Source organism: Aphis gossypii, chromosome 3 (genome assembly GCF_020184175.1).
Source record: "Aphis gossypii isolate Hap1 chromosome 3, ASM2018417v2, whole genome shotgun sequence".
NCBI classification, from domain to species: domain Eukaryota; kingdom Metazoa; phylum Arthropoda; class Insecta; order Hemiptera; family Aphididae; genus Aphis; species Aphis gossypii.
In genome coordinates this window covers 32,722,803-32,748,598 of record NC_065532.1, presented here as the reverse complement: position 1 = coordinate 32,748,598, position 25,796 = coordinate 32,722,803, and the positions used below count along the sequence as shown (strand labels likewise).

The window sequence follows — 25,796 nt, the reverse complement described above, 5'->3', positions numbered from 1 at the left end:
ATCTTTCAAACAAATAATATACTCTTAACCACGTTTGGTACGTGGTAGTACTAAGCTTGTAAGAACTATCTAGGTATATTATAAACGATTCCACGTGAAACTTAACTGATTCCCTAACTTATTCATAGCATGTCTCTGAACTTTATTCTTGACAGCAGATCCCACGGACTTGAACGAATCAGGAGTCGAGATTTATTATAAACATTTTTTTTTTTTAAATAAATGGGATGATTCACGAATTTATGAACAAATTATTGTTTTTATTCGTAGCAAAAATAAATAAATAAAACTAACAATACTTAACCTAGAATTGCTACGCTGAGAAACGACAGAGATGTAATTGATAATATTATATTAAATTTTATACTTAAATATTTGTTAAGACGTGTGTAGAATATCGTTTCTATTTTATCACCTTTAAATTTAACATTTTAAGAATATATACTCATGTGTATATATGTATACGTCATACATTTTTCACACGAAAGATATATAAAATAAAATCGTTGTAACTAAAAATGAAATTATTATAATATAGGTAGACCAACTTTCTATATATTATTACAATGCGAGTGTTGTATAAAAAATTTAAGAAGGTATTTGATTTATGCAGTAACAAATATTATATTATATTTATTTATTTATTTTTATAATATAAAATAGTAACTCGAGATCTATGTATAAATATAATACATCCACAATAATAATGAATTATATAATATAACACAGAATAAAGAAACTTGGTTGTTTTCACTAGTCTACAAACATTCATGTCTTCTAAATGTCTATTAATACCTTACTGTTTTTGTATTACAATAAAGGAATATGTTTTTGTATCAGAATCCCTATTATTATTCTTAAATACAATAAACGTTAATAATTCAAAATATATTTTATATAATATATATAGGTAGTTAATAGTTATAGTAGTACACAATTATTATACATTTATAATATTAATATACGATTGTATCATACTAATAATCAACACATAAATAAATCACACGTCTTTATGTATTATAATGTAATAAAATATTAAAAATTAAAATAAAAAAATCGATCGAAAACTTAAACTTAAATACAATTTATTAACCATATTCAATTGTAGTGTGATAAAAATTGTATTTAAGTATTTCTTAAGTATCTAATTAACACATTTGATATATTATTATTTTAGGTAATATACGAGTATAACAAACTCATTTTATACAAACTGCAGCCTTTTGAATTAAATTTCAAATTGTATTTATTAATTTTTTTTTTTTTTGTCCCTAATTGAGTAATTTTTTATAGTGCTAGCTCTGTAATCTTATACAATATGGATACGCATACAATATTCAGCCATTCAGTATATATGATAAATATATTTAATTTTAATGGGTTATTGTCTTAATCAATCATGTATGCATCATCCGTAACGACGCAATATCCATAACAATAATATATGACTTAACCATAATATCATACAAAATGATAGTATGATATACGTAAATTAAATCAATATCAATTTGTATTTTAACAGATCAACAATAATATACATTTATATATTATATTGTACCCATATGTATTATTATTATAATATTTTATAGTTTTTAAATGTATATTTGAACTAAAATCATCATAACTGAATTAAAAAATATAAAATTATTTATTTTTATTTTTATTTTTGCTAATACTTTAATCCGAAATTGCAGTTTCATAATAATATCATAATAAATAAGTCGTTATGTATTATATAATATTATAATGCCTGTGATGGTTTATAAAAATCGTTGAACTTTGGCTGTTTTCAATATTTTTAAAACGAAATTCTAGATAGTCATGGGCACACGTATTCATACTCGCTAAATTATTTCTTATTAACTATAAATTATAATACTTATTATTTTTCTTACTCACTATATAGTAGGTAGTATAACATAATAACAATAATAATAATACATTCATAGATTAATAATAATAAATAGACTCAACGTCAACATCGACACGCACACTTTACGAATTTTTCATAAATATTTATATTATATTAGAATATACCTATATAGGTTACAATAATCATTAATTATAATAACATTGTTAATAATATTAGATACGTATAGTATACAGTTAATATAATTCCATACGTTCAAACAAACTGTATATTTGTATAAAACACTTATCTAGAAATTATATAAAAATATTGTTCCTCGTGTAAGGAATATCATGGAAGTATGGGTTTTGAAAATTTTTAGTAAATTACCCGGCCCGGCCTCCGTGGTCGATCGTCGAGATTGATTCAAATGGGCAATACACGCAGTTACACAAACTTAAATAAACATAAATAAGTACCTATATCTCATTATTCATTGCATTACGTGACCGTGTTTTGCGGTAGCGTTAAGTATTTTAGCCAACATCTACAAAACATATAATGTATTTTGGAACATACTATGATATATTATTTAAACTTACCTAATTCAATTAAAATGTTTGATTCTACCAGATACACACTATAAAGGTACATGCAGTTTCGCTAACGAGTGGCGTTGAACGAGAAACGATAAAAATATGCCCAAGTGAAATCGATAGGTATAGTATGTAAATAATATATAAATACGACCAACTTTGCACCGCTATTTTTTAACAGCGATCTACATACATCATGACAAAATGAACATTTTGTAATGATTAAACGACGATTTAAAATGCAAAAATGCGAATTATTGAGGTACATTGAAATATTTAAAAATGTACAACGGCCGTCGACTTGTAATAATGTTCGAAGAAATTATTTTCCGGGGTAGCATACTCGAATAGGATCAGGAACAAACTTAGTATTTGCATCTATATCAGCTATACAATAATCTCGGACAGTGCTATTACCCTCTCACAAATCAACCCTTTCCGCATCCACTATAAATGATAACTTTAAGGCCGTCTTACAGTCTATACACGAGCAGAGAATACTATACTTGATTACATTATTATAATAGAGAAATTTTATATCACTTAATTATTATGGTAGGCGAAATTAGAACATAGAATTATACACTATATATTTTAATAAGATATTAGTCATAATATTATCCTTTTCATAAATATTTCTTATCATACTCGTACGTATAGGTAATACGTTTCATCGTGTTCCCTGTGTGATAATTCCTTCCGAACGTTGTAGCGGCTGTTCCGATAGTTCGACTGTGACCGTGGGTTCCGTGCAGTTTCCGCCGCCGCCACTTATCGTCGCAGCTGAATGATGAACCAAAGCTCTGTGTTCGATGCGGCTCACCGATGATGCTTTCGACTTGTCTTTAGAGTTCAAAGCTGTTTGACTGTTTCTAGAGCATTCGTCCTGCAAAGATCGACAAAATAATATAAATAACATATAATTAATATCAGTAATAGTTGGTTATTAATTATTAAATTGAATAATTGGGTAATATGCTATATATAAACAAGGTAGCGACATTGTTAATTAGCATATATATATACATATTAGGAACTTTAATAAAAGATATCTATACTTATCAATACAAATATTTACATGGTATCTACGGATTTAAAATTTTAAAATATTTATTACATAGGTATTAGAATAGACTTTGGGTTATTTTTAATATTTTACATAATCAATAATGCATTTAATGAATAAGTAATTAATAAGCTAATATTTTAATCTTAATATATTTTAAAATATTCAACATTTTAGGATTATTAAAAACATTTTATGTAAATATAAAAATTGAATTTAAAAATGTTTGTGGTGGATTATATTAATAAATTTAAATTATAAACAGTTTAAAACCATATTTATAATTGTTTTTCTGAACTTGTATATAATTTCATATTTTACTGCATACAATATATATTTTTTATGATATAGGTACATTGAATTGAATACTTCAACTTTTTAGTGCTTATCCTGAAATATGACAAGTTTCCTCCTAAAAAAAATCTTCCGAGTGATTCATGTAAAGGCATGATTGTAATATAAATATTAATATCCTGTAGGACTTTAGCCACTCAACCTTTCCGTGAAATATTTTTTTTTGGCTAATTATATAAATTTACTGCTATTTTTTCCATCTCAAAATAGGTTAATGAGTCAAGGTGTGACCGAAAATCATTATTCAATCTGTATTAGTATATTTTTAAATATTGACAGATGAATGTCTGAGGGTCTTTTATGATAATAATAAAATATGTGTATAAATAATCTACTTATCGCGCATTTAATATGAAACCTAATGGTTTAATTGATTAATTAAGTATCTTACTTAATGCACAACATTATTCAAAAAGTTTAAAAAGACGAAATTTCATGTTAATATATATATATACAATCACCACATTTAACCTTAAACAGTTTATCTACTTAAATCCATTATTTCACATTTGAGCTTATATAAATTCAATTTCGTGCAGCTTGATTCGACGTATTATAATTACTTTCCGTTCAAGAATCAGCACTTAAGGTCTGAGAGTTGTTTTTAATGTATTGATTGTATTATAATATAAGATTTGTAAAACTAATAAAAGTTATAAAACTTTAAAAACTTTAATAATTATATTAATTGATTGTACTCTATAGTTAAATTGACAAGCAATGTTTATCTTCAATTAACCAAACCACATTTCTAGTTTCAATAAAATATGCAAATTTTGCGATCATTATAAATTCTCGTGTTTAAGACTGAGAAATGAGAATAATCAAACTTATGCTGATTAAGTATTTAAATCAAAATTATATTGTAATTATTAAATTATTGTTTGCATAAAAGTTTTAATGTTTCGCAATATGGAAATATTTAAAATGTAATTTAGATACATATACATTTAAGTAACACTAAGGCAAGAAAACAATGAATATTCAATATTTTTATGATTAGGTACAGCTTTATTTTACTGTGAAATTTAATTTAATTTATAGTTTAAATCATTTTTGCTCAAACGCAAAATAATAATAAAATAAATATTTAATATCTAAACCACACAGTACCTAAACAATAAACAAAGAACAAAATTCCGTATTATTAAATAAACGTTTAGTCCAGATGAATATATAATATAAACTCGTCCAATATCGTAATATTTTAGGGGATTTTAATGTATGATATAGGTATTCTTCAACTCCGCGTAAACATATGACGTGTGGCGTTATCCCAATACAATGAAAACTGCTTTGCAATATATAAATAAAACGAATCATGGTCAGAGTGAAAGGTATAATTTATTACGTTTTGAATTTGTTACGAAGAATAAGATGTTAATAAGATGAATCGGAATTGTATAGAATATGTAGAAGAATACGACGAAGACAGCTGGAATCTCTAAGAATAATAATAATAATACCATGAATTTCATTTCAAATCGGAATTTTTAAGATGTATGGGTGTTTGCTGTGTATGTTTTTTTTATTTACTTTTGAACTATTTTGTATTAGTTGTTCGGTCGAACAATGACTAGGTGGAGTGCCTTTTGCTTCCCTGTTCTTTGTCGAATGCCTTCTCTGCTGGTCCCTTTGATACCATTTTAAGTTGTATGTTTTCACTGAAGATGTACTGTGCACAGCTGGATCACTGCCGGTACGACCATAACCTATATTTATCAAAAGAAAAATGGACAATTTGTCATCAAGCCACAGGCCTCGGAGTGCACGATCGTCCGGTGCCAGATGCATGCGATGTATAATAATATATATATGATATATCATATATAATTATGTGCTGCCTGTATATTATGTTTATATACCCAATTTTTTTGCCCTTTTTGCCCTGCTCGGTGAGGCCGTTGTTGACTCCGACGTGGATGGCCGGCAAGAGATCAATATGAAAGCAGCTGCTCTGGCAGCTCCTACCCTGCTCGTATCGTCGTCTTTGGCTTCCGACTGACCAGCACTACTCTCGTCTTCTTGTTGTCCGTTGGCCGCTGCAGAATCTGACGTGCCATAATGTTTGCTCGAAGATGCTTCTGCAAACAAGCGACCAAATAAAAATGTTATGGAAAAATATATTTTTATAACCTCGCGCAATAAACACTATATACATTATATATACACTATATATTATACATAGTTAGTATTCTTATAGTTGTGAAATTTTCGACTGAATTCGATATATAACATTAATCATCGTGGTTTATTTTATTTTTTTTTTTATTGCGAAATCAAGAGTTATTGTGTAAAGTGTAGAGTTCTGCTATAAAATTTTTTTACGTACTGGTTGCACAAAATTTCAAATGAAAACTGTCACAGGTCCTTACAATTATATGACTGTGTAGATACTAAGTTGACGTACTTGATGATGAACTTTAGAAACAACGTAAAAATTAAAATATTCAAAGTATTAATAATAATAGCTAATAATTTTTATAATTACAACCAAACTTTAAATCGTATTAAAAATCTAGATGATTAAATTTCATATGTTTTGTCTGTTTTGGGTACCTATAGTTTAACAGTTCACAATAGTATGCGTTATAAGTTTTTGACATAATATGCTTTTCGTTTACCATGTCGAAAACTTTATGGAAATTAATAAAACAAAAATGAACTAAGGAATTTTAAGATGTAGTCTCATTATAAATTTATTATAAAATAAAAACAGGATTATTTAACGAATATTGCGATAAACATATAAACACACATACATATATAATATATATATTTTCGTTGAAATTTTTATTGCGATTACTCGTGAATATTCAGTTCTAAAATATAAAAATATAAGATAAACGAATAGTAAAGGCAGTAAAGCATAGAATAATATTTCCATATTTATTTACTTAAAATAAAAAATGTTTTTGACATTTCTCCCGTAAATTTTTAATATTCCAAATAACTGTTGTTGTACCTATCAAGTTTAGTAAAGCATGTGAGACAACCTTGAAAATGAGAACCATGTTTAAGTAGCTTGTGGTACAACAATGAGTATTGTCTATTAATTAATCATTCTAATAAGTAGGTATATTTACTGCAATAATTTATTATGATTCTATTATTGTACTGATCATACTGTCATCATAGTATCATATATACATTTATAAGTGCATCGCCCGTTTAAATTTCAAAACTTTAAAAAAAGATTTTGAAAAATGTTATCAAAATATTATATGCTGTACCTACTTATAGTATGTAGAAAACTAGAAAAAGTAACTTATATTTTGTAGAAATCTTCAACCGAGATAAAAAATACTTATAGTTGGTGGTACCTATTTAAAATTAAAACGTTTAAAACTGATCTGATCAGTGATTACATATTTGAAATTTATGTAAAATATTTAATGCATGAATAACACTTAACTACTAACTTTTTATTAGTATATTATCGAAAATTGAAATGATATATATTATAGATATATGTTTTCTGTGAAATTCACTATTCACGTTTCGACGCACACAATTCGACGTGCGACAGTAAACGGCGAGTAGAGGTACCTTACCGAACTGGTATGGACGTATACGCACATTTGACAACAATACAACAACGCGACGGTTGACGGCGTGATGAATGGAAACTCATAGAAACTAAACAATAATCTATGGGGGTTAAAAAAAAACGCTGTTTACCTATTTTACCCGCGAAACGAATAAATTCAGGTCTATTAAATGGCGGCGGGGAGACGGGGAAAATAAATAACACCAGAGAGAAAAGAGCTGATCGTACATCACTGTCTCCACCCCCACCCCACACATTCATCGCGGTGACCCCGAACACCACCACCCAGTCCGTTCACAATTATTTGCTCGACACAACGGCGGCGTTTATGTGTGACGGCGGAGATATAGAGTGGTCATATATATATATATAAAATACGTGGGTCGGGCATCCACAATACGCGCACGTTAATGTATATATACCTATAATATGCGTGTACTACTGCAGTTATATAAATATAGTGGCGCGGCGATTGCTGGTCGTTGGCCGATGATGATCGTTGCCAGTTGCCACTATACGTGAGAGGGTTGTAAAGACGCGTCGAAATGGCATCGCAGCTCATGAATTAATTCACGCGAGTACAATAATACGTGAATCCGTGTAAAGACGTATATATTATATAACCCGTATATACCCTAAAATACAGAGTGAGAGGAACGTAAGTGCGAGGTGACTGTTTGTAGGGAAAAGGGAGACGTCACGACCCACCCTGTATTCGTATACCTACGCGTAGTCCGTAGGTATTATATTCGTAATATATATATATAAAAAACGTCGCGAGTTGAGTGCGGGAAAACCAGGTGGTCTCTTTCCGACCGAATACTCTCCACCCTTAAGTCTTACCCTACGGTCGGTCGAGGGAGAGGAACACCACACTATACCATCATCGACCAACCCCCTCGCATCTATATACATCCTCGTCGACCGATGCGCGCGCGCGCACACACACACAAAAACACAAACACAAACACACGCGTCATGCCAAAAATCGATAGGAGGCGACCTACTAGTTTGACGTGAACACAGCAGCTTGTTCGGATATAAGTTGGTGGTCGGGAAATGCCGGGGTCTGGAGGCCGTGGACAGGCGCAGCCCGAAACAGATGAGCGCCGAGAACACTAGCAGGCCGACCACGACGCCGAGCAGCGACGAACCGCCAGCTTTGCCGTCCGAATCGTCTGCGGGATGACAACAACAAACACAAACCATATAATAAGAAATTTTATTATAATATATTATAATATAGATACACTCGCATACAAAAATATATTATACGGTTATAATATTATAATACCCCTGAAAATATTATGTCGTATTTCACTTAACATATTATCATTAGATATCATAATATATGACCATGCCAAACAAACTTAAATTTAATGTCATATTAATTTATATTTTACGAATACGTAAAACAATAAAAAATATTGTGTCGATCGTAAACAACGTACCTTGGGCGCAAAAACTGCTCCTGGCGTTGGTAGGCCTGGACACAGTGACGATGTGGTAGCCCTGTTTGCACTTGCATATTGCGTTGTGGTCCACCTGTGCGCACACCGCGTGCTTGTCGTGCAACTGACACGTGTCGTCTTGGAAACACTGTTCTCCCAACCCTGCAATCACACATATGGAACTAAATCAAAGTTGAAAGTTCTGTACCAGTATAGAAGTAAAATATACAGACGGTGTGATGAGAGTAAATTTTCCATAACTTATAATCATAATATAGAACGATTCAAAAAATATTGCATACAAAATATTATTGTATATTATATTGGAATTTCCCGCTCAAAATACGGTACAACAATAATGTAATGACTAGTGAACAGTAAAAAAAAATAGTAAGACTTAATTTGTACCACAATTTAAAGTAGAATGTTCATTGTACTATATAACTGTGTTAGAAATATTCGTGTTTAGTAAGGTCCTAATGACCTAATGTTAGTCAATTTTAAATTCTCAAAATTGAAAATTATGGCTAAAATAAGTAGTGAGATAATAAGCTTAAAAATTGTACATATGTTTATCATTTTAAAATATATGTAAATTAAATTTTATTTATAAATATATTTATATTTATATACATACAAAATTAAATAAATATTAAAGCATTTAAATAAATTAAATTATTTTTTATCCAATAAATTGCTATGCTTAGAAAAATATTCACTCTAATTTAAAATAATAAGTATGATTTAATAGGTATAGTTATAAAATGAATGAATAATAATTTTATAATAAAAGTTAAATTAAAAAATATTGATTTTCTTTGAATGATTAATTTATTTTTAAACTTGCTGAATACATGTTGAATGAATTTCGTAAACGACAATTATAATTGCTTTATTTTCATTAAGAGATATTTGGGTAAATCATGAAATATATGTTAAAAACATTTTCTACAAATATAAAAGAAATTTAATAAAAACGAATCAACAATGATTAAATAATTTGTTTATTTATATATAATATAAATATGAATAATGATATGAATTTGAAAATGAATAGACCAATTGGTCTCATTTTTTTTCGTAATAGTCTAAATAAGATTTTTAAAGAAAAAAAAATAAGAAAATGTGTCCGGAAAATTGGAAATTTGGGAAAACTGAAAGTGCTTTTTTCGATAGGATTTCATTATGAACTTATGAGCATATACGTGTATATGACGAATTTTGGTATACATGTAGAGTACTTATGATAGCAATACTCTGTACCATTCATAAAACAAAATTTTGCCGGTCAGCTATAAAATATTAAATTTATTTATGAGCCAAAACAACATTTACCAGTTAGATTAATATTAATTGATTAATCGAAATATGTATATTAAATAAATAATAAATAGAAATTATACTTTTTCATATTAAATTGTTGATGCCCTCCATTTTATTTGCTTATTTTTATATATTTTATTTATCATTACAAAAAGTATATTTACTTTGATTTATCTTACAACCAATAAAAACGTTTTGAAATTTACATAAAAAAATTAGTTAGTTATAACTAATTTCTTTACTGTTTATCATTATAATTTTATACCCAAAAGTTAAAATAAGTATTAATTTATTTAAATTATAAAATAATCAAAAAATGAAGTTGTAAATAATTATAAAAAACACCGTGTGACTAATATACCTATTTATACTGAATATTTTTATAGACTCTGAACAAAGAAATGGATGTATTGATTTTACAGTATTAACTTTCAAAACTGAGACTAACAAATCTTCAGTTTGGATTACATTGTTTTTAATGAAACACAGTTAAAAAATAAAATACAAGACTTTGAACCTCAATAAGGTTGTATTTAATATTTAATTTTAAGCAATATTATGAAATTTGCGATTTACTTAATTGTTTTTATGAATTAAAAATGTTTAAATGAAAGATAATAACAATTACCAGGTATAATATTTAATCTCAATAATTTTTTTTAGCAATCACGTATCACTACTAATTACCCTAAAATATAAATTATCAATTTATCAATTTATTATGCATTACAGATCTAATTGAATACGGTTTCTAGTATAAAGTATTATAAATATATTATAACATACAAATAAATATTAGATAATAATTTTCATTTTATGTCGTAAGTAGTTGTAATACTTGAATTATTATATTATAATCGTACACGAACTCGTGTCAAAGTTGCCTATTTAATGCGCCGTGTTAAAAAAAAAATATAATTTTATTAAAACTAGCGTTGGGGATAAATAAAAATATATGGTGTACTCTCGATTATCAGTGTGCGAATTTACCGTTGTCTTCCACGGAATCATCTACATACATAAATTATACATATATATTATATACAACAATTCTAATAAAAATAATTATAAAATTTAAAATGTTTTCTTAATATTAGGTTATGGTTGGGTATATGGATGTTTAAAATAAAAATAAAACATGCTCTAATTTAATTTCCCTTGAATACTATTTAAAATTGTATGATTTAATTTTTTAATAGTATATATATATATATGTAATAATAACATTTTCTTTTGAATTTTAATTATGCGGATTATCCGTGGAATTCGCTTATCTATGGATGCCAAGCCATTCTATTCCGCGGATAATCCAGAGTACACTGTATTATAATATATTACGCAAATGCATCATAATGGAATATGTTCACTGTACAAAAGTACAAAACATATGAACTACAATAAGCGCATAACATACGCGTTTAATCTTGCAGCGCTATTCAATAATCGCGGTTTGTATTATATTAAATTTCTGTATTTGGAACAATATAATATTGTACATAGAAAAAAAATGAATCTATTCTATACGACTTTATTTAGGGTTCTATGTATCGTTCGTTTATTGAAACGACGAAAGTCAATATAATATACATATATGTAGACGAACTCCCATGACGTATACAGATTAAACAGTTGGTGCCCGTTAACTTTTTCACATTGATTTCCTGTATATGTTATATTCATATCCCTTCGTTCTCGACTCATACTTACACCGATATTATACCTAAACGTTCCAATCTCAAGTCACATTAATTCCTCACAAATACTACTCAGTGAGGGGAATATTCAATCTTTTCAATAAAAATAAATTCCAAAAATGAATCACTAACACATCTATATTAACTTATAAAAATGTTTATGGGACAAGTGATCCATCAATCGTTTTAAATATATTTTTTTCAATCTTATTCTGATTTATAGTACAATAACTTATTAATACTTTAAAATATACACATGACTTTTTTTTTATTAAACTACTTAACATCACTAAACAGTAATTTCTTCGATAAACACCTTTAATATTAATAATAAGTATATTATATATTTTTATTTTTTTTTTTTTTTACTCTATTAGCTAATTTTATTTTTAAGTTATAACTTATAAGTAATTATTATTTTATTTGAACAAAGTAATATAGAAATATATAGAATAATATAGAATAGGGGTAACCGGTTTTAGTCGATATGCTTCTTAGCTCACATAAAATTTAAATAGTACTTTTAACTATACTAAATTTTACTAAGTAATGGTTTTAAATTGAAGAATTGAATTTTTAATATCGAAGTCCTAAGAATTTTTCTTAGGAGTAATACAGTTTATTTTAAACTACATAGTATTATTAAATTAAAAATTAATGTTGGCATTTTAAAAAGTAAAAAATATATAATATAATAATAAATTTGAATGCGTTTAATAAATTATTTAAACTAGGAACGTAAAAAATGTTTGTTCATGTAATATATTATATCTTTATAATACTCCTTTTTCGGTCTTATATGTAAATATTGTAAATACATAAACTCTAGCGAAAAACTTTGGCTATATTCTCATATAGTCACGTAAATATGTAGACATGTAGTTCAGAAGAGTTTCCAACAAAAACAGTGGGGTAATACAATTATAGTAATTACGTATTATCATTTGAATAGTGGAAAATCGTTTACAAGCATTATAATAATGATTATAACACTGTTAAAGTTTTCTATAGATACACAGCAATGATGTATGGACTATAATATCAACATATACGTATAATTGTGTGCGTGACGTGACATGCAATTTAACGTACATTTTATCGATCATTATTAAATGTTTTATATTATTGAACACGAGAAACTAATGTTAACATAACATTACTGTCATTACTCATTACTTATAGGTTCCTAATGAAAAACTGAAATAAAGTATAAATGTATTAATTATATTTTTATAAAGTAATGTTACTAAATATTATATTAATTAGTAATACATAAATTAGTTACTACATAGTAATATTTCATGAATAGTTCTACATAGATTACTTCATTATTTATATTAGTTCAATTAGTATAGACAGTATAGGTAAATATATATTTTATAGTAAAAACTAAAAAATAATAACTAAACCACTTCAATTTAAATAATTTTATAAACACTGACAAAGATGTTATAACATATAAGGTATAACCAATCAATTTTTTTTTAATTTTTGGTATGGATCATATTATATATTTTTATTCTTTATTTACTTAGGTATATTTCAAATAAAAATGATCACAGATAATGTTTAAAAAATAATAATAATAATTTAAGTTAAGTTAATATACATTAATAAATAAAAGCTAAATATTAATACGCAATTTTCAAAATGTTTATTAAATTAAATAAAAGTTTATTGTGTAATAAGATATTTAATAATTAATAAATATAGTTTTTTTACGTTATACAGTATTACTATATAGTACTTTATTAAAGCTGGTCATTAAAAAAAAAAAACAGATTCACATTTAACATCTTAGAATTTAATTTGATTATTTGATTCATTGATACCATGCTAATCAAAAAACAATTAAGTATAATGAAAAGATTAATCAACGGAAACCCAAAAGTACCTAAGTAGATGAATTAAAAAGTTTAATTTAAATTTTACTATTCAACTCGGTAGCGTCTATTTTTGCTAAAAAAATATACTAAATCAATAAAATTTAAATTATTCTATTGTTTGTACATTTTGCCCGCATTAATAAAAAACATATTGTCTCCAACATTTTTCAAATCAAAAATTATTTTCCATAATCGTATCAATACAAAAGTATCTATACTCTGGAGAGATATATAAATTTCATTATCTTTACTATAATGTAATAAATTACAAAAATTTACAATAACCAGCGATATATACCTTATATTCAATAATCATCAATTACTAATCAATTAAGGAGGTGGATATGATCCATTCATCTTTATTCGTGTTTAACTAAATATATTTATTTACTTATTTTTTAGTTTAAAAATCATGGCATTGATTTTGATTCCATAGCTTTCTAAAATGTATTTCATAAAAAATGTTTTTTATCATTTTTTTTTAAAATTTAAAATTTAAATATGATTTTATATGAATAAGTAAATTCGGTTCGTTATTCCAAGTTTTTGTTAAGTATTTTGATCATATTAAATTATACGATTTTCTCTAGAAAATAATAAAAAGAATATATTCTTCATACCCACACACAAGTTTCAAATTTTACTCGTATACTTTATTACTTTTTTAGTTCACACTATACATTGTTATGTATAAGCTACAAAATGCTTCATCAAATTTCAAATACGACGAACTGCCATGGTGCGTTATAATTTACTAGAAGTAAACTGTCTGTCTATCTTAAATATTATATTACTACACAACAGAAAGAAAATATTGTATACATTTGTATATATAATGTTAACATTATCATGATATGCCTATCCAATTTTCATAATATAAATATTAAATTGTTATCTCATTGAAAAGGTTTGATTATTACCATATTCCATCAAAGAAGTATGTTTTTGAAGAATTACAAGTATTTTAATTGATTAAGCACATCGATAATAATTAGTCTCAATATTTAACCTATTATATTGCTCCACACGACGACTGGGAATCGGCACATCAACCATTATGGTTTAGGTTTAATATAACACAAATGTAGTCAGCGGTATCCTATCAAAAAAACTAACTTTTTAGGCTCTTTATAAAATGACTAGACAGTAAAAGTTAAAATTTGAGTTATTTAAAATACTAACGATTACGATTAAATGTCTTCATTTTTATTTAATATAAACATATATTATATCATCAGTCATCACATTATATATAATAGTTCCTATTTAAATTTATTATTTACATGATTTAAAATTTTGAAATCGCGTTAAATAATTTATAACTACACATTTAAAGAAAAGATTGAGTTTTGGCCCAAAGATTGGAAAATTAAAATTAATGATGAAAAAATTGCTCTGGAGAACTTCTCCTTAAAGAGAAAGAAATACCCCCTGCTCAAATTAAATAATAAACAAATTTTATTTTACATTAAATTTAGAATTACATTTTACCTAATTATCTTTGTATATTATGTGTTATATATACATAAATATATGTATACAATATACATAATAAAATATGGCAATATTATTTATTGTTTGAATATTTAATATTTAATTCATGGGTATAATTTCACTATAAAAATTATAATTATTATAAGTATGACCTAAAATAGTTAAATTATATTACAGTTATATTAGTTAAACTGATCATAAACTAGGTATAATAATTAATTAGTTAAGAAATTATTTCAAAAATTACTGTATACATACAGTATGTGGTATTTGTATGCCAAAGTATAATTAATAACTTTTTTAAATGGTAAACGGGTCAAATAATAACCATTATCATTAATAACACAATATTTCAAACATTCAAAAATTCATGATGACGCAATATAAGTTCTACGGCTCTTCCGAATGAATGAATAATTGAATCTTGTTCATCGACTAGGTACTTACCATTTACATAATTTAATACTACATTATATCTTTTGTGACAAATAGTTAAAATTAACAAAACAAAATGTAACTGATGTAGTGATACAACATGGAACAAGAGAAGAATAAAATATAATTTTATGAATATAATATTAATCATAACTCATAACGGTAAATTAATATTTATTTTAAATATTAACAATTTTTGAAAAATATTACCTTATAACGATTCAAATAAGTTTCTAGAGTTTAATATAATTAGCTTCTATATATTTTATGAATTTGTTAATAAAAATATTAGAAATAGGTGCAACAATTAATATTTTATCAGTACCTAAGAAAAATATATATTGATATTTTTTATGATTGAGAGTTGTAAAAACACACTGCGAGTATTGTTGAACCACTATAGAAATATAACACTATATTTTTTTGTGTAACAAATTTTAATCAACTAAGTATCATCAAATAAATATAAAATTTTTTTTATGAAATTTAATTGAGTTTATAATATTATTTTTGAATTACTTTTCACGACAAATTAAATTTAAAAAATATAAATAATTATTATGGTTTTCATAATTTTTAGCGTAGCCTTCATAACATATTAGGTACTGCATAGATAAAATATACTTTCTTTGTATATAAAAAAAAAACTATCAACTATTAAGTATAAATTAACAAACATGTTAAATTGTATTTAAATCAAAATTAAAATTACACTAGTTTTTAGAAATAAACATAAAAGATAATACACTGTTATTATAAACGAATTACTTATGACATAAATAATATATTTACTGATAAAAAGTATTTTGTTAAATACATCATTAAAATTGTTGAAAATATTTATAAAGAAAAATATAAATGGCAATATAAAATAATAATTGTATATTATAATAATTAAAAGTAAGTTAATTGTCTATTATCATTGTTGTAACCTTAAATGTTAACAATAACTAGAGACTTCAATCTATTTTATGTCGGTTGAATAATAATTAAAAATCATACATTTGTTTCATATATTTCTATTCTATCAATTCAAAAGTTTCTGTTAAAAGTAGATGGTTTTATTTTTTAGTTTAAAATAAACAATAATGGATTCACTTAAAATTTGGAATTTTATATACATACAATATACATACAATGTACAAATGGTAGTACTCAACTTTTTGCAAACGTAATTTTTAACAAGAATTTAAAGTTATTTTACCAATTACTAATATTTTAAATGTTACTTAAGTTCAACATTTTAAAAAACCAGTATTTACTTGTACATAAAAAAAATCAGTATTGTTACTTTCATTTTCAAAATAAATTATAAAATCAATACTTTTATAGGGTTATAGTAGTTTTTATTTTTATTAATTAAGATTTTTAATTAAGTTAAAAAACTTTATTTTTTAAGTTTGATAAAATAACTTATAAAAAAGTGTTTTCATCTCAATTTTTCCATTTTTATAATAACCTCTTTAAATACATAATAAGTGAGAATTTACTAAAATAATTATTTATTATTTACAAGTAATCATTTAAATAAAAAAAATATAACCTAGAATCACTAATTGTTTCATTAAGAACTTTTTGGGAAAGATTAAATCACAAAAACGTTGAAATCGTACGGATAACACAATTTAAACTTTTCATTATAAATTATAATTTTCTATTATACAACTATTACAAAAACATCAACGTATAATGAAGAAAGTATAATAAGACAAGTATTTCAATTTATACTTTTGCCATGTATTCATTAAGAAATATATTAATTTAATTTAATTTCCTTTTTAAATCATTCTCTATACAAGTAAAATATATTATATTTTGCAAAGAACATATTATTATATTCATTTTTATTTTTTATTATACTTTTCTTTTTCTAATCATGAACTTAATTGTTTTATAGAGAAGTAGTGACTTGTGACTTATTGTTCTAAAAATATGTTCTAAAAGTGTAGGCATATCAGCGATTTTAAACTGCTAGTAATTCAGATTGCTTATGCGATACATGCGAATTCGAATAAAAAAATTGAATTACATATAATATTAATCGTTATGTATTAAATGTATTAAGATATTGTTATATTAAATTAATAATATTATACACGATATTTACTTGTTCTGTTATATAAACAACGATGGTACGAAGAAAGTATATAATTGCTTAATAAAAATACTGATTCTCTCTTTTTAGGGGTACTTGAGTATTTTCAAAATTAGTAACTTTTTTTAGGAAAACAAAACTTTCAAAAAAGTGGTATTTGAATCAAAATGAATTGAGAACTGTTTGAATAAAAGGACAAAAACAAAAAGTATTTATATAATATATAAATTGTAGATAAGATTGTAAATGAATTTCTAAATAACTTATAAGTATATTATTTGTACCGAAATCGAAAATTCTAAATACATAGAAATAAAATTCTAATGACGATCTAATAACTTTAAATGTTGTCTTATCTACACTTACTCTAAATTTATAAGCTTACAATCTGATCGACTGAACTTATATCCAATTTTATTTATAAATTTTGACAGTAAATGAGTTGTAAACTATCCAACATAGTACTATCTAATGGTAAATTTTATAATTAAAGAATCTAAGTAATTAATTAGCAATTTTGTTGTTAAGATACTTTTATATACATAATTTATAAATGTATACATATTAGAGAATTCTGTTTATAATTTAAATAAATTTACTTCAGAATATTATACTTAACTATACTATTATGTTAGAATTTTTAAAATAATGCATTAATGTTGTTATATATTTATATAATTTATATATATACTATGTATAAATATAAAGCATAAAGTGCATGCATTTAATTTAAGAAATGTACTTAGGATTTTATAACCAAATTTCTAAGTCTAGAATTTAATAATAAATAACTAACTCAATTCTAAACTACTTAGGGCCGTTCTTACAATGTCCGGTTAAGTATCGGTTAACTCATGATAAATTCTTCCGGTTAGCGTTATCAGGCACTAACCGAACATTGTAAAAACGGCCCTTAGTATATTAATTACTTGTATTACTATTACTATAATCGAGATTTTCCAGAACTAAAAATTTAATATTTGTTCTTCATGTGTAAGTCAAAGTTTTTTTTCTTTAATTAGGTAAAAAATATTATTGTATGAGTCGTATACATAATAAATATGTATATAACAAGTAACAACCAATAATAAGTTGCCAAGTGTTATGAAAAATACATAAACTACAGTGATTTATGATTAACATATGGAATAAAACGTGTCTTTGGCAAACACGTTTGAAGAATATATATTATTATGATATCAAAATGTGCGCAAAAATACAGTGCATCCAATAGATAAAAAAAAAAAAAATGAAAATTTCGACTTACGAGGTTTTTGTCTGTAGCCGACGATATTTTAGTAGAGAAAAAGATTAGGATATTATGGCATTTTTTCAAATTTAAATGTGTGAGAGCTCAAAAATATTTTGTATAATATGCTTAATACTTCGAAGAAATTTAAATTTAAGTTTAGATCAACTCGTCTTTTTTAAAAAAAAAGTTTTACCTAGATATAGTATTACATTTGTTTAATGTTTTTATTTTATTATTATTATGAAACATTTTTATTATTATATCAGATTGTATTTATTATTATTTTTTAATTTCACGTTATTTGTCTATAATAGGTACATTTTATTATAATTTACTTTTGGAAATGATTGTATAATATAAAATAATACATTAATACGTATCATATAATTATTATTTTTTTATTTTAATAGTATATTAAATTATTAAACTTGATTACTGCCTGCTTGTATAGTATTATAAATATTGTTTGAAAAAATTATTAAGAACTATATTTCTTTGTTTCCTTTCAAAAATATAAAATCATATAATATAATTGATGACCACCATACCAATTTTTTTATCATTTTCAATAGACAAAGAGAATATGTACATACAAGGAATCTGTACCTATATAGGTATTGCATGTTAAAAATTATTCATTAACTACAGTAACAAAATAAAATTGTATTATATGATATATATAAACAAAGTCAAAGGCCAAATCGGTTTTATACGATTATAATTAAATTACTCATAATCAACTTAATATAATATTCATAATATTTTTTAACTGAATAGTGAAAAATATAAAAATAACAAGTATATATAATAATTTATATTGTTATATACTCATATTAAGCAATATTAATATCATATAATACAACCTTTTACCTACCTACATTTTTTTTTGTATTAATGAAACAATTCTTTCAGTGAAATTATATACAGTGTATATTAAAAATTATTAAAAACATATCAACTTCACATTAAAATAATGTTATGGTATAAACTGAAATACAACAGGTGGTCAAAATTTATGGTTGCAAAAGTCAATAGAATACATTTTTAAATATTAAATAGCAATAAATATGCGTACAAGTAACAGTTTTATAACGTTTAAAATTAAAAATATATATTTTTATATCGTACACATAAATTTTATTAAATGAAAATTAATTAAGTTTAATCATAAAAAGTTTTTTTGCGATTTCAAAAAATATTTTTAATAACTTTTTCAATAAGGATTAAAAATAATGTGCTTATAAAGTTATAAAAATAGTATGACGTTCCCTTTAAAACTCAAATTAATTTATTTATACTCCTACCGTTTTTAAAATAAATTATTCTCAATCCAATATTTTTTTTTCAATTATGTACATTAAATTAAAATATATACCTATGTATATAAAAAAATTTACATAATTTTTTGTTTTTCATTCTTCGTGAAATTTTATCGTACTCAGATAAACTACAAAAAAAAGTTAAAAAATTACTTATAGTACTATTATGTGTGCGGATAAGATTTTCAATCTATGAAAGATAAACTAGAAAGTTTGAAGCATACTTTCTGTTCAAAAAAACCTAAACAATAACTGCAGTAAAAAATAAATCATTTTCAAATCAATTAAGTTTATTAACCCCCAGAATATAAGTGTTCAAAAACATAAGTCATCATTGATTATTACCATTTTTTCATATTAAGTTCCATGAGAAAAATAACAAAAAATTTAATTATTTTTTTATGGCTTTATATACCAATGACCAAAAAAAAAAAAAAATAAAAAAATACCTTCAAGAGAAATTTGGTCATTGTACTAGTTACTAGTAGTATACTCAACCAACAGAAATGTCATTTGTTTATGTCCATGTTCGTGGGTTACTTTTTGACAAATTGTATCCAGTATTGTTAAAAGGGTAAGACCATAATTTCCAACCAAATTAGGCTATTCACAAAAATTCAATGGCAAACCCATTACCCAATATAATCGTGTAATAAATTATTTTGAATTATATGCGTTACAAGGTGACGTATACTTCGTACTCGTATAAAACACTAATTTTTAATTACAAATAAAATCACTGAATAAATAATATTAATTATAATGTGACTATGTATAAATTAAATAAAAAAATATTTTTTAAAACTTAATCTTTAATTTGTGTATCCATAAAAACATTAGTTTTATTAATTTGCTATGTATTTACGATCGTATATAATAATTTACTAATAAATTAACCACGATAATTGTTGTAAGTATATGACCAGAACTGCAGGATGATATAAATTAACTTAACGTGATTATCGGTAACTATTGATTTTACTGTAGTAGGTAAACATCCGGATATGATTCTTTGCTGAATGTAAGTATACTACCTATGTATATTATGATAAAAAATTAATAGGCTATAAATGAAAATGGTTGAGTGTTACCGGATATTATTTAACAGCGGCCATATCGTTGCAAAATAAATGAGGATTCCAATAGTTATATTAGAATATATAGGTAGTACATATTCAATAAAAATAAAAAGCATTAAATTTATGATGTTGAAAGAAAAATAAAACAGACATCTACTATGTCAAAATAGTGTTAATATAATACATCGTGATTAACAAGTTAGTTAAAAATTAAACTTATCCACATTTTTAATATGAATGAAAATATTTTCTTCTATTTTTAAATTAATTTTGTTTTATGCTCATCTAAAGTTTAGAAAGGCAATGAATAATTTTTGGATTAATGCAACTTTTTGGGACTACGTTCTTTTTAATATGTTTAATTTGCTTAGCTTTAGAGCTTATTATTAATCAAAAACTATTATATAAATAGTATTATACTTCTGGATTTAAAATTAAAAATATCGTCGTCATTTGTTAAAATTAATAAACTGAAAATTTCACTATATTAAAAAAATACTTGTCTTTTAGATTAATAAAAACTAGATATTTTTTTATGTTCATAAATAGAAAAATACAATGCATAATACACTATATTATAGTGTATTATAACTGAAAGTTCATTTTTTTTTCACGTGCGTAATATATCTTATTTATAAAACTAGTGCGTATCCAAGATACAGCTAAAGAATAAAAACACCCCATATGTGTTAACATAAGCTCGTACAGGTAGATCTGTGGAGTTACCGGAGGATGCGATTGACTGGTCAAAGCTTACATACTATAATATATACACATGCAGTGTGCATCATTGACCCGTGGGCCCGGGAGCTTAAAACCTGCGGGGGAGGGGATTGAGTAGGTCGAGCGCTTTTACGATGGTGATTAGGGTGGGTGGTGGTACATTCGCGTGAGCCTGTGCAGAGGACTGACGGACGGTCTTTGCTGGGACGGGCTAGACAGGCGGGATGGGACACGACTGATGGAAGTGCTACCTGTTTGTGCAGTGTCGTTGTTCGCGGTGTTGACGCGTTGATCGGCCAGTGCGCATGCGCACAACAAACACATCCATCGGATCCGGCTGACGGCCAACAGCATCTCATGTCGTCGGCTCGTCGTGATGATTGCCACCGCTGCGACGTCCGCGTCGTCAATGGGATGTTATACAGACGCGGATAATTCGATACGAATGTACAATAATATACAGTTTAATTGTAAGTTATTATACAACGGAGATTAAGGCAGCGAGTCAGTGATCTTGTTATCAAAGAGACCGTGGTCCAGCCCTTTAACTCGCAGCAGTCCTGGCCCGATTACTGATGAAAAGACGCGTAAGCGAATTATATATGATGATGATAATAATAATAATAATAACAACAATATAATGAATTGATAATAATCGAGCAAAGCTGCTGCAAACGATGGAGGCGGAGACGATGCAGCGATGAGATGTAGCTTGCAGACAGCGCCGGAGACGTGTCAGCAAAGAACTGCTGCCGTCGGCGGCGGCAGTGTGCCGTTGAAAAGCACGCGCACGGCCGATTTGCTGGCCGAGTGGATGCGCTTTGGAATTTCGCACCGACCCGCCGACGATAAACCCTCTGTCCCGTCGCAACCACCGCAAGTACATCGTCCCACTACCCGTCGTCGGTGAGAAAACGCGAGTACGACCGCTGGAAATATAATAATTCAATAATAATCCTATAATGTTTGACCGTTATATACAGTTTCACACATACACACAACTACACATTATTATGATATCAGCGTCGCAATTGTTGGCGACAAGACTGGAAAACCTGATCGTCTAAAGGTTGACGAGAGAGTAGGAATTATAGACTTTTTTAAATACCCCTCATCTATACATAATACAAATTTTTAATAGAGCCCTTTAAACTTTTATACGATTAAAACTCGTAAGTAATTGAAAATAGCAGTTGTTTAATTTTATGATAAGAAAATCGGACCAAAAGATGAAGGTCGTAATTTTATTTTTACAACAATGTAGATACTGATTTTGGGGTATTTCTATGTCAATAGATAGTTTTTGAAATTAAATAAATTCAAATTATGCGTTTAGTTTTTTTTTATGGTTTAATGGAAAATATTAACGAATTTTGCCATTCCATCAAAACTGAAAAATTATTAAAATTGAGTTTTATCAATCTTTATTTAGGTCATCAAATTATTTATCTTCCCACACACTTAAACATCTTTAGCTCTACAGGTCGTATAATAACATTTTATTAACTATTTATCAAGCGTTTATAATAGTATCGGCAAAAAAAATTCTTAAAAACCTAATATTATCATGTACACCAAGGCACTACATTACTACACCATGTAAAACTAATCATGCGTTAGGTAATTAGATAAATATATTTTCTAAGCTATAATAAATTATGAAATTAGAAATTATTATTATATTATTCAAACTGCTCCCATCCGTTAAACTTTTACTCCATCATACCAGTTTTCCACTGAATATTTTATTTATATTTTACGGTATACCAAAAAAACGTTTTCGAAAATTAAAAATCATAATTTTTATTACAAACTTTAAAATTTAACATGACAATTTGTGGTAAAACAAACATAATATATAAGATAATAATACTGCAGTGCGTCTGAACTGCACGTACCACGATCGGCGCATTTTGTTAACCATATTCAACTCTATACTTGATACATAATATGTATATTGTATATATAGTAACTACATATTATTTATTATACTTCCATCGTATAAGTAAAGAGAATATTGAGCTGATTAACTTCTAACTAATTTAAAAACACTTGGTAAACCTTTTTTCCCCATTTAACTGCTTAATTTAAAATATATTTCCTTATCTGAATAAGTTAAAAATATTCAATGTCGAAATAAATATGACTGAATATAATACGTACAGTACAATGTTGTTGAAAAATATTACTAAGATTATATATATATATATATATTATATATATATAACCTATTTAGTTATATTATTGGGTTACACTCTTATGATATGCCTATACAGAGTATCAAACAAAATATTTACAATATTAACAATACGCCCAACTTCACTTTTCTTTTTAATGATGCATTTATTTAAATTCTGAGTTTTAAAGTATATTTAAGAACTATATTGTTATTTCATATATCATCATTTAGGAAATATCCAGTAGCATTAACAATTTCTTTTATTCAAATGAAAACCAACTATTTTAACTATAAATTGCTGTTGATCATATAATTTTTTTCTCAATGTATGTATTTCAAAAACAAATTCATGCGAATATTTTTAAGTTATTAAAATGTATAGACATTATATATACCAAAAATAATAGCTCTAAGAACAGTAAACCGAAAAATCGTGATATTAATGCTTAAAGTAAATCGACCAATATAGATTAGCACTTTGCAAAAATTCAAAATACAATATTCTAGATTTATCTATACTTTAGTAAAAGTTCGAAAATATAAATTTGTTTGTTTCTTTTTCTTGTTAAAAATAAATATATATGCACTAAAATTACTGTATATATGTATGTATATAAGAATAACTATTCAACTCTAAAGAATCCATAATAACTTTTATAGAATAGAAAAACAATTGATTCCATCTTATCCCTTCCATTCAAAAAAAAAAACATATCTAGTTTTTTTACTTTACTGGGTATATTGAGTAGTGATTACCTAGTTTTATTCATTGTCTCATAAAATATATAAATTTGTGAACAGAATAAAAATATATTTAACTGAAAGGTTAAGAATCAATTAAATTATTATTCGGTAAACCCATGAGTATAATATCTAAAATAATAATAAGTTAAATAGTTATAACAAAAAAATGACCCTAATATTATTTATATATTTAAATATTTTAAAGAAATATATTATGATACATTTTTAAAAAATTAATAAATACTTTAATATTATTTAGTTATATGAAAAATGTATTTATATACCTAAGTATTTCATCAACCTATTTTTTTTTATTAAATTTTACAGGATATAATAGGAATTAATGCTTTAGTTGACTTTTGTCAACATTTTTATAGCTTATTAGGTAATATGCTATTATAATATGACTTTTATGCCATATAATATATTGCTATCACCATTATTAATTTTGAAATCCATTAAAATATACAAACGTGTATAAACACACGTATCTAAATTAATACCATAATATAAGTATAAAACGTTTAATAATATATTATATTAACATAAATAGTGTACGCATTGTAATATTCAGAAGTTATTCAATAAAACTCATATTAATCATCATATGTGCAAGTACAATTAGTACTGATTTAAGTATTAAAGTGTTCTACAGAGTACAAACTAAGTATATAATGTTCATTGATAAACATGTATACTCACTTTAA

General features: G+C 25.6%; 1 protein-coding gene across 2 annotated transcripts; it reads right to left on the bottom strand.

Moving 5' to 3' along the window:
- Positions 1-1,245: 1,245 nt before the first annotated feature.
- Positions 1,246-22,897, bottom strand: LOC114131427 (uncharacterized). Of its 2 annotated transcripts, XM_027996635.2 has the most exons (6): positions 22,418-22,897; positions 8,867-9,028; positions 8,423-8,593; positions 5,731-5,949; positions 5,402-5,577; positions 1,246-3,331 (listed from the first exon to the last, which is right to left on the bottom strand). In XM_027996635.2, exons 1-6 carry the CDS (start codon positions 22,518-22,520, stop codon positions 3,116-3,118), a joined length of 1,047 nt encoding a protein of 348 aa, XP_027852436.1. In that variant the 5' UTR covers positions 22,521-22,897; the 3' UTR covers positions 1,246-3,115. The 2 variants fall into 2 exon arrangements, with proteins under 2 accessions (XP_027852436.1, XP_027852437.1); XM_027996636.2 differs by lacking the exon at positions 8,423-8,593.
- Between the last annotated feature and the right edge of the window lie 2,899 nt (positions 22,898-25,796).

Bases quoted from the DNA above. Each gene is read 5' to 3' on its own strand.
- LOC114131427 (XM_027996635.2), bottom strand. From the start codon at position 22,520: ATGCTGTTGGCCGTCAGCCGGATCCGATGGATGTGTTTGTTGTGCGCA. The intron at 9,029-22,417 runs GTAGCACTTCCA...GTGTGATTGCAG, and splicing joins CAACGACACTGCACAAACAG to GGTTGGGAGAACAGTGTTTC. The intron at 3,332-5,401 runs GTAAATAAAAAA...CGATCTTTGCAG, and splicing joins TAATACAAAATAGTTCAAAA to GACGAATGCTCTAGAAACAG.